At 42.7% G+C, this 16,940-nt stretch overlaps 1 protein-coding gene across 2 annotated transcripts in view; it reads right to left on the reverse strand.

The window, feature by feature from the left end:
- Dnah5 (dynein axonemal heavy chain 5) overlaps nucleotides 1–16,940 on the reverse strand; it is a 289,991-nt gene that overhangs the window by 232,780 nt on the left and 40,271 nt on the right. The window contains exon 1 of one of the 2 annotated variants that reach the window (XM_076551697.1): nucleotides 9,194–9,721. The exons of the other annotated variant lie outside the window; for it this stretch is intronic. Within the exon in view, the coding sequence (XP_076407812.1) occupies nucleotides 9,194–9,250 (57 nt within the window). The 5' untranslated portion in view covers nucleotides 9,251–9,721. Of the gene's footprint in view, nucleotides 1–9,193; nucleotides 9,722–16,940 lie in introns of those variants that run through there. 2 annotated transcript variants of the gene reach the window in all.

The following is a 16,940-nucleotide window of genomic DNA, read 5'->3' on the forward strand; positions in this document are numbered from 1 at the left end:
CAGGGAGACCCTGCCTCCAAAAACAAAAGGCAAGAAGTAACCACGTGTGATAACTAATATTTTGTCAATTTTACGACATTTGTTATCTTCCTGGAAACATACCTCTGAACATGTCTGTGAGGGATTTTCTACATTAGGTTAGCTGAGGCGGGAAGACCCTCCCTGTTGTAGGCATCGCTATCCCACCCACTGGGGTCCTCCACTGAATAAAACATAGAAAGGCAGATAAGCCTCCACAGTCATTTCTCTCTGCTTCCTGGTGACAGATGCAAAGTGACCAGCTGCCTCACGTTTTTGCCACCACCCCGTGCCTTCTCTGCCATGATGGACGGTACCCTGAAACTGTGGGCCAAAATAGACCCTTCCTTCCTTAAACCACTTTCCTTGGGTAATTTGTCACAGAAGAGTGACAGATATACTGCGTGATGAAGTTTTTTTCTCTCACTGCTGAGAATAAACCTCTGCAGCCTCACACACACTACTGCTTTGCCACTGAGCAACTGAGAGGATTTGTTTTGGTTTGTTTTTGTAAGCATCCCATTACAGTTGTTTTACACTGAGTTATCAAGTACCAAGCTAAGGGATGGGGAAGGTAGATAGAAATGCATTTAACATCCCAGGAAATCTGGATGGTGTTAAGTCATTTGTGCTGAGGTTTGTGGCAGACGCCTTGGGATGGGAGGGTAGTTTAATGCACTTGCCTACACTAAATGAATGATACTCCTCAGGCAAGACAACTCTCCGCACATAGAAAAGCTGGTGTCCGACAGGGTCGTGGGTTCTAGTCCAAGCTCCTCCACCAATTGCAACCCCTCCAGTCTGTCCTGTAACCTTCCTGGCCGGCAATTCCCTCAACTCCAAGATCCCAGTACTGAATGATATAAACAGTGAAGATCCAATCCTCCTCTCTCATGTAGACTATTTCTCAGTGGCCTCAAAATACAAACTATAGTCCTGAGATTTTTAAAATACAGATCCCAGTGAAGTTCCTAATGCTATGCCCTTTCCCAAAGCTCTAAGACTTTTTATCAAAACCAATCTGCCCATTTGGTTGTTTTAAGTCCTAATTGTTTTGCCTTGAGCTGTTCAGAAGAGTCCATGTCTGCATTTGCACACACAAACGGGATAAACTGCATATGCTCAGTCTTCTATTGCCTCTAGCAGGGAGACAAAAGTCCTTATGCAATGGGGATCACCAAACCAACCAGCATATGGGTTAAAATTGCATGACCAAGGGTTTTACTCCAAACAACAAAATTTAGGTGAAACAGAACTATCATCAGTTGTTTTCAATTACATAAACGTTTAAACTTTCTCCCCCATGGCATGGCCTTTTATCAGGTTTGCCTCTGACTCAGACCCACCACACTGACCCCACTAACACCCAGAAGAAGTGGGAGAAGGATGGAATTATGGAGCTGAGAGCCCCTTTGTGAGGGGCTGAGCAGGGATGCTCCTTCCCAGAGTTCTCCGGGAGGACACATTATAGTTCACCCTGCTTACAATGCCACCTAGACTTCTGCTTCACATTGTTTGCTATGATGGCGAACAGACCCTTCAAAGCAGACACAGCTAACTCCACACCAGAAAACTGAGACTATGGACCACTTACAACTTTCCTCACATGTAAGTGGCAGGCTGGGGGTCAAGTGGTAGAGTCAACGGGACAAGCTGAGTCATAGAGTGTCCGAGGGAAACTAAGATTGTTGAATCCATCATTCTATGGACCATTTCTCTAAATAAGCAGTTAAGGATTATTTTAGGGTGTTCTAGAAGGATAGCCAGGGACTGTGTGCAAGTCACGTAGGGAGCTGTGGGCAAAGACTAACATATTCTGAGTTGTCTACTGCTGCCTCGGTACTGTCTCCCAGCTTTCCTGTCATGTGTCCAGCTCTATCATTCTACTCCTGAGTCTCACACTAACTGGAAACTCCCCCATCTTCCACCCTTAAAAGTTCTGGGAGCTGAGTTCTCTGTTCATGCATACAAGGGACTCAGCTCCATGTGGTCTTGACTCTCAGATGCTTCTCTTCCTTGCTGCTGCTCCCAGTGGAAAGACGCCCTTTTATCTACATTGTATGTTGTACACCATGACCAACCAATATTTTTACCTGAGGAAGTGAGTGTGTAAAATAATTAATTCAATAAAAAGAGAGAGAGGTAGATGATAGATAAACAGATAATAAGCAATAGGTATCTGTTAAAAAGCTTTTCTATACAACGTGATTAGCCTGTTACTTGTCTAAATCTGACAATTCCAGTTTAATGAAATCTAGTTCTATATTTTTTTAAGTGAGCACATTCCTATTTGTCTGATATGGAAGTTTTGGTCTTTTATGTCCATGAACAGGTATAACAGTACAGTTGCTGTGTGACTTAGGTAGCATCTACTAGAGCGTCAAGCCCCCACCTGAGATAACTGTAAACAATATGGAATCTATGAAATTGCTTTCAAGTCCTTATCTTAAATAACCAAAGTAAATACCCTGGTGATTGCTTTTGATTTAGCTGTCCATATCAATCTCAAGCCTGTGGGTTGTTAATCACTTGATGAAGACATTGAGCTAACAGGGCCAAGGACATGGGTCTGGTCAGGCCACTTAGCTTTGCTTTATTCCAGTCTCCCCAGCTTGATGAAGTAGGACAATCCATGACCTTCCACCCATGGGAATTTATGAGAAGTGCCTATCCAGATGAAATGTATAGATACTGACAGGATATATATTTCTTTTCTTTTTCTAGGTGTACCCAAATGACCCACCAGGCTTAGCTTATCTACAAGCCACAAACAAACCTGATCCTTCTTATCTATCTCCTGAGCAGTGAGGCAAAACAAATCCCAGCTGAACACTGGCCTTACTTCAAGGGCGCCAACACTGTAGCCAAGGATGGTTTTGTTTTGGTTTTTGTGATATCAATACCCAGAATGGTGTCTGGCACATATTTCAAGGGCTCTCAAAATGATAAATGCTAAAGCATTGGTTCTCAGCCTCTGGGTCATGATCCCTTTTGGAAGTAGGCTATAAGATACCCTGCATATCAGATATTTACATTGTGATTCATAACAGTAGCAAAATTACAGTTATGAAGTAGCAAGGAAATAATTTTATGGTTGGGGGTCAGCACAACACGAAGTCACACATTAGGAAGGTTGAGAGCCACTGCTCTAAAGTGTGGTGCTTCTGTGAAGAGAAGTAGACACGAAGTCCCACCCTAACCAAGAGCCTGTTTGCAACTGATACCTGCTGGGAAAGGGAACAACAGTTTTCTCCAATAGAGTGTCACTGGATAAATGAACCACACTGCAGGGTGGGGGCCCCATGAAGACCACAAGTCCTTCAAAGTAAGCCATAAAAACCAGAAAGGTCACTCTCCCTTCTGTCTGCTTCCTTGGAGAACTTTGTGCTCAAGGGGTGCCAACCCAGATCCCATACCCAAGAGGAAGGAAAGATACACAGAGAAGCTGAAAGGGAGCCGAACAGACAAGTCTTGTTGAGTTTCCCCATTCATGCTCACACTGTTTTTGCCCAGTTGACCACATTTCCACCCGACTGTTAGAAAAAGAGGAAGTTTCCCTGGGTCCTTGATTCTTCACTTCTGAAGGCTTCTGCATCATGCAAAACTTTGATTAAATAACTCTGCTTTGCTTTCCTCTTGTTAGTCTGTCTTTTGTTATAGCACGTGACACTGACCTTTCACGGGAAAGGTGCCTCACCTTCCCACCCCATGATATGTAATCAATGGATAAATTAACCGGGTGATTTACTTTACAAGTCACTTCCAAGTAAAGGATTGAACCAATTATTTCAGATCAATGTGGGTCCGTGATTGGAGGCCAGGATTCGGTCAGTAGACTCCAGGTTGACTGATGCTGATGAGACCCAAGTAAAAAGTATTCCCTGAAATGATGCTATGTGTGGATAACTAGTCTAACTGAACCAACTTCCTAGTTATGTGTATTGAATTACAGACACGGAGGGATGCAGATCTCTTACTCTTTTCAGACTCCTTCTTTGCCTTTTCCTTTTGACCCAAGGGGCCCACTTCTCCCAGTCTGCAGGACGCTTCCCAACCCATCCTATCCCACTTTTTAATTGGCTGGGATAACCAGTTTTAAAAATGGGCTTTCACATCTTCCCTTTGCTCACTCCGCTTTCCTTTTATTTCTTCAAGTAAAGGGCTACAGCTACCAAGAAGGCAGGGCTACTCCTTCATGATGAAGAACCCTTCAGCAAAGTGGTCTCCTAAAGAGAAAGGACTTCCCTGAGGCTAATCCCACTCACAGCAGGTGCCTGGTGAATCCCTCTTTGATTCGGCACAACTGCACTCCCCATCTCAGAAAAAGCACTTAAACAGAGAAGATACCATCCAGTCTGTGTTCAAGAGTATGCTCTGGAATTTCAACCATTTCATTTGAGTTTCAAGGGGCCCTTAATCTCCTCGTTTGCTAATTCCCTTTGCTAATTCCATCATTCTTTTCAGGCAAGTGAAAGATTCTCTCTTTTTTGAAGGAAGTATACTAAAGAAAGATTTTATAATACACACACACACACACACACACAAAGGGTTAAGACAGAAATGTTCAGAAAGTCATACCCCAGAGCAATTGGGGTTGCCTTCCCTAAGAGACAGTCACACTTCACATGCCATACATATGTTTGTATAGGTTTCAAAGTTGTTACCTTCTAAAGGTAGCAAAAAAAAAAAAAAAAAAAAAAAACCTAGATGAGATCACAGGATGACTGACTCCCAACAGGACAAAATTGATGAGGTGAACCCGGGCTCACAAGGATGCTGGAAACTAGATCTTCATTCGCTCTTAACAGAGTTAACAGTCTCATTTATGTTTCCCAGAAATCCTGCATCATTGCTATTTTAACATAAATTATCTCTGTATGAATATAGTATTATCTCTACAGCAGTAGCCCTTTCAGCAAATATGATATCTCTTTACTATTCTATTTAAGTGAATTTCCCCAAACCAACTATAAGCTGACTATAGGGATATTACCATCACTAAAAGCCCCTCCCCATCCCAATATTCCATCCTCCCAACTCAACTCTTTTGTAAGTGAGGGCGGCTCACTATGTAGCTCTGGCTGACTTCGAACTCACTATGCAGATCAGAGATCTGTCTGCCTCTTCTTTTCAATGAGGGAGATTGAAACAGCATGGGCCACCACACCCACCTAGGCAAAGGGGAAGCCAGAGTTATAGATATTAATGGTATACCAAGTCATCTCTCCATCCCTCCTCTCAGTGCTCACAATCTGTTTTCTGCACACCAAATCTTTGGACGTAAAAGATTTAGTGAGCTTTCACATCGCCATATATATCACCTTCCCCCAATCCAACAGTGGTTTTACTCCAAAATCAGAAGTACCTCTCTTACAGAATTCTTCTCTTACAGACTCTTCTGGCAGCTGGGGTCATTAATTCAGGTGGCTCTGATCCAAGTACTTAAAATATATATGTCAGCATTCACACTCTATGTGACACCAGGGTAAAATTTCCAAACTTCTCTCATTCATAAAATAAGACATTGCGCTGAAAGCTAGCTGTCCTCCAGCATCACCCGGAACTCCCGATGGCTGTGCCGCCCACCACAAGGAAGCCTGACTGTCCAGGAGTCGAGCTCAAGTACAGCTAATTCTCAAAACTCCCCAAGTACATTGAGCATGAGTCGTTCTCTGAGGGGACGATGATTGATTGGTGCTGCCAGGTTATTGCTTGAATACCAGCTTATGATAGAAGGTCCAAGGGCAGAAATTGTGGGGTCCCTCTAACTTAGCCCATCTTTTTCTGCTTTCTAGAATTGTAGGGAAAAAATGAATAATAGAATAAATTCAGCTCTAATTTCTGTGAGGTCTGGAGAACCCTTCCCCCATTGTGTCCTGGAACACAACGTTTGGCATAAGGTGGGCGTGTAAGCGACAGCTGTGAAATCAATGGAGATTGAAGTGTTCTCTGGAGTCCCCTCTCTCTTACATCGTTACAGTGTGGGCATCTCCGGGGCTAACTAGCTCAGACCCAAGGATACTCACTTGCCCATTAACAAGCAATATCCACCCCTTCCCCACTTGGCTAATAAATCCTCAAGTCATTTGCTTTCCTTGGCTCCAAGGAAAACATTTTGACCTGCTCAATGTGAAAAGTGTTCACCAACACTGTGCAAGTCTAGGCTTGAGGAACAAAGGACACCAGCTTGGCTATAATGCAGAGAAAATAATACTGACAGCCTTTCAGCTTTTGGCAGGTGACACACAGCTTAAGTTCTTTATGTCTTGGCCTCCACACGGAAAACAAAGTTGGGCCTCCCGCAAAGGCCTCAGTGGGAGACACTATGCCTCCCCAGGGGAGCATTGTGCTTCCCATCAGCCTCTACCCACAAGAATCCCTGTGTAGAAAATCACTGGGAGCAAACTGAAATCCTACCAGCATAGCATTTTCTAACATGAATGCATACAAAACTAACAACAGATCTCTCTGCAGCTGGGAGATCACAGCTCCATTCTAAAATCTTCCTCCCGCACAGACAGATGAATTCAACAGTCAAGGTGACTGTCGTATGTCTCTCCAGTTGCACCTTTTCTTTGAAGTTACAAGATCCACCTACAAAATGAGTTATCAGGTCTGTATTCATGTCCATTGTAAATAGATACTAAGCATTTTTTTTTAATCTATGAGAAAAAAAAAGAAGGCAGATATATCTGGACTAAGGTTTTGCTAATAAGTGTGTGAATATATACAGAATTATTTCAAGTATTTTTTAATTGAAAAGCATTTGAGTTTATTATGTAGGGAAGAGAGGGATTAGAGAGATAGGTTAGTGGTTAAGAGCACTGGCTGGTGTTTCAGAGGGCCTGGATTCAATTCCCAGTACCCACACAGCTGCTCACAACCATCCATCACTCCAGTTCCAGGAAACCTGGTGCCCTGCTGGGTGGCAGTGGCACTTGCCTTTAATCCCAGCACTTGAGAAGCAGAGGCAGGCAGGTCACTGTGAGTGTGAGGACAGTCTGGTCCATAGAGTGAGGTCCAGGACAGCCAATGCTACACAGAGAAAACCTGTCTGAAAAAAAAGAAAAGAAAAGAAAGGAAAGGAAAGGAAGGAAAAAGAAAAAAAAAGGAAGAGATGACCTGTCTTTTCCATATCCATAGAATTTCTACTACATTTCTTGCTGCTGACATGGATACATATGGATAAAACCAATTAATATATCATGTAACCTAATTATAGTACAGCTTCAGAGTAGGGAAAATTCCAAACCAAGGTTAAATAAACCCATCTACAGTTGTTACACTACACGTCATGCTTTTTTCCATTGAGTATTTCAGCTCAAAAAGTTATTACTCAATAATTATCATATCAGTCAGCAAATAGACAATGTATATATAATATACTGCAACACTATTAAGACAATTCTGTTCCCATCATTCTTCACTGGGGTGACCATAACTAGCATTCAAGAAACATAAATGAAACTTCCCAAAAAGATTTACTCTCAAGAGGTAGGACATGTTGAAGAAGAATTTAGTTCATCAATTACATCTAAAAATTTGTATTTTCTTACAATATCTTAGATGTGGGGAACATGTGAGGAATATCTTAGTAGAGGGGAACAAGAAAAGTTTTCAGAAATCAGAGAAGACCAGCTCACTCCATTACCTCCCAAGCATTATCGGTATTGTTTCCCAAGCTCTATAGTAACAGAAGGTTATTTAGAAAACAGAGACCTCTGAAGAAATGGTATGCAAGTGATGGACATGCTAGATTGCCTCATTCTAAACAGTATGCATGGATCAAAACACCTTACATTCCCCCAAATTTACAGTTTTTTGCCAATTAAAAATTAAATCTTATAGCTTATGATATAGCTTAGTTGTGCGCAGCAGACACACAGCCCCAGATTTAGTCTTCAGCACAATATAAACTGCATGTGGCAGCACTCAGGAGGTGGAGGCTTATGATCAGAAGTTCAAAGTCATGTTCTTGGCTACATAGGGAGTTCAAAACCAGCCTGGGCTAGAGACCCAGCCTCATATAAAAAAAATAAAGCATAGAGTTGGAGATGGCTTGGTAGGTAGGATAAAAGAAAAATCCACGTCAAAAATCTCAGGGATGGGTGGCAAGTTCTGAAGGGACCAGAAAACACAGGATTGTCGTCCCTGCTCTTTTATAGCTACAGAACAGGCTAGACAGCTTCATCAGGGCTGTTCCTGGGTTTCTGAATCAGTTAGACAGAATCTAGTGTTGCTTCCTTCAGAACTGCGATTGTTGACTTAATCTTTGGAATTTACTGTTTCATGTCCCCATTTGTGTGTCTGGCCCATACTCCCTGCTCCACTACAAAGCCTGAAACAAATGCTGACCCATGGCAGGCACACTATGAATGCTTACAAGGTCAATCCAGTTTAAGCTACTTTGGCAGAACGAACAGGCCTCTGGCCAGACACGGAGCATCCATTGCAAGGCCTGGCTTGTTTGCAGGAAGCAGCCTACTGGACTCTGTCTAGCTGCTTCAAGATGGGAATTGTCACAAGATCATCTGTTACTCTGGGGTAAGTCTGTCCATGACAACTTGACAGGAGACCTCTTCCATGAGTACCTGGACATAAAGAGCCTTGACCAAGTCAGGCAAGAAGCAATAAGAAGTAATGTTGGAGGGGAAGTCTTTGGGACAGCGCCTAGCAGTGGAAGGTTCAAATCACTAGGAGCAGCTGACCTGCAGTCACTGAGGAGAGTCCTGTGTGGGGAAGCTGATTCTGGTTCCTTCTGTTCAGGACCTCATTTCCAAAGACATTAGACTTGAGGCGGGATGTCAACGATCCTAAAAGTATTGTATGCTAAAACCTGCCTTGACCATATCTAATAACCAGCAAAAGTTTACATACCTTAAGGAACATACAGTGCCCAAACTACCAGCCCAAATGTATTTTTTAACCCCAGAGAAGCATCTTCCCTAAAGGTAACTCATAAAATTCTACACATAATTACACTTGGACAGAAATATACACTATCAAAAGATGCAGTTCTTCTTCTACATGTGAAATATCAGCATGTGCCCTGTGCCAAAAAAATTAGTGAGCAAACAAGTTTTTCATAGATTTACCTGTGTATAATTTTGAACTCTTTTCAGGACTTTTTGGACCTGGTATTAGAGGTGTTCAGGCCACAGTCACCAGCTCTTACCGTTAGAACTCGGCTGACACTCTGCTTCCAGAGCTGTCTCCTGCCAATCCTGAACATCCCAGCAAACTGTCTGCTTTATGCTGTGGCCCAGAGTCAGCTCTTCCAAAATGGTCTTCTAACTCCAAAGAGAGATATTCATCCTCCAATGGAATTTCAGAAGAAAAGACTCTATGAGGGTCACAAGTCACTCTCCTATATCTCATGCCCATAACCGACTCTCCATGGTCACAGAATTGAGGAGAGAAGCCAATCCATTCATGCTACTCCAATTTTCCTCCCAGAGTCTCTGCCCTTGGGCCTTTCCTTGCTTCTGAGGTCCCACGTTGTTAGGGTAATACTGTTTCCATGCTGTGCAGTTTAAGCATGCCTCTTAATCATGTTTAGCAACCAGAGGAAGCATTTTAACTGCTTGGTTGCAACCACAACTTCTAATGTTCCATTCTATACACTGCCCAACAATAAGCTTTGAGTCAATAAAGAAGTTTAAATTATTTCTTTGAACAATAAGAAACCTTAAACCAGATCAAAACAGAAGGCAGACAAGTCACAGCTCTGGATATATTGCTCAACTTAAGAAATTCAGTCTTACTTTGTCTAAACAACTTGGTGTGCACAATTAACTGCCAGCATTGTGACTAATTGTGACTAATTGCTTGATAGGCTAATTGTGACCCAAAGGAGCCATTTTCACTCCCATAAAGAACAAGCAGCCTATTTCATATGCAAATGGCAAATGGTGTCCATAAATTACTCCTGTTCACATGGCCGCCCATGCTCGGAAAGCAAAGTAATGCATTCCATGAGACTAAACATCTATATTCCTCACTGTGCAGATAAGTTGGGAAAACATAGCCAGGTGCTTGCGAAATTCCTCACCTGTGATTCCTCCCATCAAGGTACATAAAAGGAAGAATATTTGGGATCAGTGTCATTGAATCTGGGGTATTGTCTTTGGAGTTTGAAGTCCAGAACTAAAAACCTATCAGGTCATTCAAAGATCAGCAGGAAATTGAGGAGCATCCTGCTATTCAGCCTCATTGGGAGCAGAATTGATAGCAGGGTACTTGCTTGATATCAGTAGAGGAGATTCACCTAGCCAACAGCCAATGCTAGGGTGTAGCCTCCATTTATAGTGTTAATATGGACACAACATTCGAAGCTGAATATTATGTGGCAAGCAAATTGCAAAAGCACGTAAAGTTATAAGCATATGCACAGAAGAGCTTTCTATTTTCCCTCTGACTTCAGTGTTCGAGCCTGTTAATGGCAGTCGACAGACTGACAGGGGAGAAGGCACGCAGTGTTGCACACATTGGAAACCACACAGGTGCCCAGCAGCTCAGTGAGATTTAGAAGCTTACATCTGTTCTTCTTAGAGGAAAAAGAAGTATTGGGCAATTGCAGCAGAAGAGTAAATTATTTTTAGAGGAGATGAATGGACTCAAAAAAGCAGACAATGCCTTGGAGTACTGCTCCTGTGGGTCCCAGTTACAGCTGCCATCACTCCTCCCGGCCAGATGCATCATTCTCTTCTTTCTGCTGAGATAGCTGGCGAAGACATTCGCAGCAAATAGTATCTCCTGGAGCATATGGACTTGAAGATAGATCAAGGAACTGGGAGAAAACCCTCGCTGAATGTGCAGCTCTTCATGTGCCCTCCCTTTTAAACTGTAAAGCTATATGTTGGGGGTATCATCTTCTGAGCCAACATTATATGTGAATCCATTTGGGGGAGTTCCAGGCTCAACACAAGGACTCATGCAAGCTAAGCACACACTGTGTATGTATGCCTGAGTTACACCAGCCCCGAGATATGTTTTAATCAACCTCTGTGTGTTGATAAGCAGCTGTTGACTGTTATAATTGTGAACGATGGCCACAGGTCACAGGAGATACCCAGGCATGAGGCAGGATAGGGTGATCCTCCCTGCTTAGCAATTCAGATCAGTCCCAAAACCCTTGTCAACATATGACTCTCAGGAGAGATATAAGCCTCCTTTCAGCAATGCTCACCTTTCTCTAGTGATGTGAAATCGGGGCCACTTCCATGGTATACGAGGTGCCACCCTCGTTTCAGCAACAGCCATTTACAATGTGATCTCCTGGGGGCCATTACTCCCTGGGAAAATTTCCACACGTGACTGGTGGTATTTATTTTGTGTTTGGCATGCATGCCTACAACTCTCCTGAGGTTTCATGGCACACTTCAGAGTCTTCAGCCTCTGTAGCTCCATTTCCACCTCTTTGAGCTAAGTAGAGGAAAGCTGTGGTGCCGTAAGGGATCTTCTTGAGGGTCCCTGAACCTAAAAGAGACTCCCTGAGAGCTGCCCTTGAGCAGAACAAACAGCAAATGTACATCCAACTAACCTACTCTCAAGGGCTGGAAAAAAACTCCTATATCTGGTAGTTGGAAAAGAGTTATCACACATTTGTCAGTAGCAAAATCAGGAATGTATACACATCCACTAGCACATTCTGCCAGGCAATAGGTGAAAATGAACCTTGCAGGCTAAGAAGGGTTAGCCACACACAAATCCTACACTAGGAATGATGGGAAAACAGAAATGGGCCATACACAGGCAGAAGACTTCATCGGGAAATCCAAGCGCCTTCAGAAAAAGTGTGACATTTCACCTTTAGTCATTCACTCATCAACTAATGTTTCTGTGTGCTTTTCATTGGGTGAGATTGTGGCAGTCTGAAAGAAAATGGCCCCCAAAGGGAGTGACACTTCCGGGATTGGCTTTCTTGGAGTAGGTATGGCCATGTTGGAGGAAGTGTGTCACTGTGGAGGCAAACTTTGAGGTCTCATATATGCTCAAGCCACTCGCAGTATCTCAATTCACTTCCTGTTGCCTGCAATTTAGAGATGTAGAATTCTCAGCTCCTTCTCCAGCACCATATCTGCCTGCAGGTCACCATGTCCCACCATGATGATAATGGATTGCTGTGGAATGGTCTGTATGTCAAATTGCTTTCATTGGTCAATAAATAAAATACTGATTGGCCAGTGGCGAGGCAGGAAGTATAGGCAGGACTAACAGAAAGGAGAATTGAGAGAACAGGAAGGCGGGGGAAGTCACTGCCAGCCGCCGCCATAACAAGCAGCATGTGAAGATGCTGGTAAGCCACGAGCCACATGGCAAGATATAGATTTATGGAAATGGATTAGTTTAAGCTATAAGAACAATTAGCAAGAAGCCTGCCATGGCCATACAGTTTGTAAGCAATATAAGTCTCTGTGTGTTTACTTGGTTGGGTCTGAGCGGCTGTGGGACTGCCGGGTGACAGATTTGTCCTGACTGTGGGCCAGGCAGGAAAACTCTAGCTACAATGGACTAAACCTCTGGAACCATAAGTCACGCCATGAAATGTTTTCCTTTGTAAGAGTTGCCACGGCCATGGTGTCTTTTCACAGCTATAGAAACCCTAACTAAGACAAAGACATTGGACTATATACTACAGATAAAACAACTAATAAAAATATGCAATTCTCAATCATTAAAAAATACTAATTGTGAAACTGGAAAGATGACTCAACACTTAATAGCATTTGCTGCTCTTCACGAGGACCTGGGTTCAGCTGCAACACCCACAACATATAGCTCAAACCACCTGTAACTTTAAGAGACCAGATGCCCTTTTCTGGCCTCCATGGGTAGCCATACACATTTGGTACACACTCACACAGATAGATACACATACATACAAGGAAAAAAATAAAATAAATCTTTAAAAATTAGTTGTATGATACATAACTATTCTACCCTCAGGGGAAAAAAAAACATAAAATGCTGACGATTTTTACATCCTCACTTTAAACATGCATTCTGATTACAGCTCTTAAAATACAAAAACATATATCTCATCAATGAAAACTAGCAATTTCTGCCTTCAAGGCAGGCTGATAATAAATAAATAACATAAGTATGTAATCATGAATAAAATATAATTACAAATTGAGAAAAGTGTCACTTTAAAAACAAGTATGAGCTTTACTTGAACTTGTGTCTTAAAAACATAACCTTTTTATGCTTACATTTGAAAGAAAACTCATCTCTGGCTTGCAGAGTCACGTACTTTGGGCCTTGGAGCCCTGGGTGTACCCCCTGCGCTAAGTGTCATAATGGAACTGGGCAATGGCAGGGTCCAACAGACATGGATGCAAATCTCAACTCTGCTCTCTTCCTAACTGTATAAGGGCTGTCTTCCCCCTAGGGATATAGTGTCAGAACTTTTGCTTGCTCAGAGGTTCCATGTGTCTACGTGTATCTGTGACTATGTGTGGTATGTGGGCATGTGGCTATGTATATATCCACATGTGTGTGGGCACACATGTGTACAAATGCATTTGTGCATGTGGAGGGCCAAAGTTGATGTCAGGTATCTTCCTCAATCACTCTCCACTTTATTTGTTGGACAGGGTCTCTTACTGAACTCAGAACTCACCAATGCTGGCTAATCTAACGGCCAACTTGCACCAGAGATTCCGTCATTTCTGCCTCTCAAGTAATGAGGTCACAGATGACTGCTATGCCTGCCTGGTTTTTGGGTAGAGTCTGGGGATCCAAACCCCAGTCTTTACATGAGTGTGGTGAGTGTTCCATCCACTGAGGCATCTCCCCAGCCCTTGCACGAGTGTGGTGAATGCTCCATCCACTGAGGCATCTCCCCAGACCTTTTCTAGGTTTTATGATAGAACTAAAACTATATATGTAACAAACTCCTATATCACAGACACTTGATAAATCAAACACATCCCCTCCTTTCTAATTTACAAAAGAGTTGTAACCATGATTAGCAGCAATAACAACATAGGGAACAAATTCTCACATGGAATGACTTTAACCCACAAACCCTCGCTGAGAGCTGTGTGGAAGCTTTTGCTTCTGACTATGTCCCAAGAACAGAGAAATCCAAGTTTCATCTGTTACTGTCAATATATTTCCCATGAACGTGCATTGTTAAGAATGCTCTACTGGGGTCCAACAGAGTGATCCTATAAATAATGATACAAGGGACAGCATATAAAATTGCAAATCCATTCTGACTTGCATATTATTTTCACTTTTTATAATATAGAAATTGAATATTTTCTTTTTCAGGGTGCTGGCAAGGGCTCTACCACTGAGCTACACCCCATCCCTGCATGGCTGCTTCTTATATTCAGTGTCCTCTTGTATTTGCTGTTTGCAGGCAATGATCATGGCATAAGTATCATCGCCATCACTTGTACAGACCCAGCTGTCACCCCAAATATCAGGGCCACTACAGCACTTTATATGGTAACTCACAAGCCCCTGAGAGTTCATTTAAGGAAGAAGCATGTGTCCTGGCTGTTATCTAGAAATCTTCACTGACACCTTCTGGGATGGTCAGGAAAACACGCCAGTGTTGTAACTTAAATAGTGTTGTCATTGGCTTCAAAAGAAAATCCCAAAAGAGTCAGACTCTAAAGGTGAACAAGTTTTATAAATTTCTTGACAGATTCAACGTATTTACCATTGCATGGATCCACAATGCAGTATATGGTTTTTAAAATCCGTGTTCAAGTCTAAAACAGCTTTTTCAATCAAAGTAAAATGTAATCCTAAGAAAGCAGCATACTGCACCCTGGTTTAATCGATAGCTATGCCTCCGTGGTGAATGGCAGAATGGTCTTTCTCTGATGGTGGCTTAGGTCAGATGAAAGTAAATTTTATGATCTCTGATGATCAAAGAAACTTCCCAAAAGAAGGCAGAACTTCAGGCAAGCCTTGAAGCAGGGTAAGATTTTTAAAAGGCAGGGCATGATAACATGTGAGGAAAATATCAAACACAAGGCGAGAGGTCGCAAACTCAAGAGAACCTGTCTGTGTGACATCTGAGGGGAAAAACAATTGGTTGATCTCTTGAAGGAATCAGGATATTGAATGTGGGTGTCTACCTTAGGAAGAGGCCTTCACTGGCATTAGGAAGTCAATGAAGAATAAATTAGTAAAAAGTCTTGCTCAGGAGGATTATACTGCTAGGTGTGTGCAAAAAGAATGCAGTGGAGAGAGACTGAAGACACTATCCAGGGGTATGAAAAAAACAGATTATTGTGCACCCTAATAAACTTGCCTGATGATTGGAGGACAGAGCCAGCCACTAGATTAGACATGGAGGTCAGGCAGTGGTGGCACATACCTATAATCCTAGCACTTGAGATTGCATGCCTTTGCTTGGGAAGCACACACACCTTTAATCCCAGGAAGTAATATGGCAGGACATAGAAAGGTATATAAGGTGTGAAGAAACAGGAACTCACTCTCTTGAGGCTGAGGATTTTGTAGAGGTAAGAACTAGTGGCTGGCTGTTCTGCTTCTCTGATCTTTCAGCTTTCACCCTGATATCTGGCTCTGGGTTCTTTATTAAAAGACCATCTAAAATTCGAACAACAGATGATATGATAAAAGAGAAGTGGTGGTGACCAAGTGATGGGTGACATCACTCTGCATGCTGTGAATGTGCTGCTCTGAATGGTTGATAAATAAAATGCTGATTGGCCAGTAGCTAGGCAGGAAGCATAGGCAGGATAAGCAGACAAGGAGAATTCTGGGAAGAAGAAGGCTGAGTGAGGAGATGCCTGCCCACCATCCAGGGAGCAGCATGTAATGACACACAGGTAAAGCCACAGAACATGTGGTGACATACAGATTAACAGAAATGGGATGAGTTTAAGTGTAAGAGTTAGTCAGTAGGAAGCCTGAGCTTATGACCCAGCAGCTTTAATTAATATAAGCCTGTGTGTGTTTACTTGGGTCCGAGCAGCTGCGAGTGAGAGAGATTTGTTCTGATCTCAGGCCAGGTGGGACACAGGAAAACTTCAGCTACAACCAAGGCTAGATGAAACTGAACAAGCAAACCAACTAAACTCTAAAAGTAGGTTCCCTTCCCCGACTCAACACTGTACTATTCTTGGAAACCATCGCCGAGGCAGCAACAAGAAGGAATGGATAGAGCAAACCGTATGTACATACACACCATGAAAATATGTAAACAAATACATTGATGTAAACTGGCCACTAACAATAGCGGAAAAAGAGACACCGTGTTCCACAATGGGAAGACAAAGATCACACCAGCTCTGACAGAAGAGGGCACAAAGCAGAGAAGCATGTTTATAAGGTTAGGCCTTCCTGACGCAAGAACTGGAAGTCTAAAATGCTCCAAAATCCTTAACTTTTTCAGTGACACCACAAGTATAAAACTCCACACCAGATCTCTAAGCCAGTATGCACTTGCATATTGAAAACATTGAATAAAATTTACTTTCGCCGGGCGGTGGTGGCTCACGCCTTTAATCCCAGCACTCGGGAGGCAGAGCCAGGTGGATCTCTGTGAGTTCGAGGCCAGCCTGGGCTACCAAGTGAGTCCCAGGAAAGGCGCAAAGCTACACAGAGAAACCCTGTCTCGGAAAAAAAAAAAAATTACTTTCTGTGTGTATAATATAAATATGAAACACAAATATGTTTTTTACTAAGTCTTAGGTCAGGGATAGGGAGATGGTCAGCCTATAAAGTGCTTGCCATGCAGCCTAAGAAGACCTTAATTCTGATCCCCGGCACTCACATAAAACACCAGATGCAGAGGCATTGCCTACAATCACGGCAGTGACAAGAAGATACCCTTGGGCTTGTTAGTCAGGCACTGTCACTGAAGCAGTGAAGTCCAGGTTCAATGAGAGACATTGTTCTAAAAACTAAAGTAGATAGCAATTGTGGGA

The sequence above is a fragment of the Peromyscus maniculatus genome, chromosome 15 (genome assembly GCF_049852395.1).
Source record: "Peromyscus maniculatus bairdii isolate BWxNUB_F1_BW_parent chromosome 15, HU_Pman_BW_mat_3.1, whole genome shotgun sequence".
Classification (NCBI taxonomy): domain Eukaryota; kingdom Metazoa; phylum Chordata; class Mammalia; order Rodentia; family Cricetidae; genus Peromyscus; species Peromyscus maniculatus.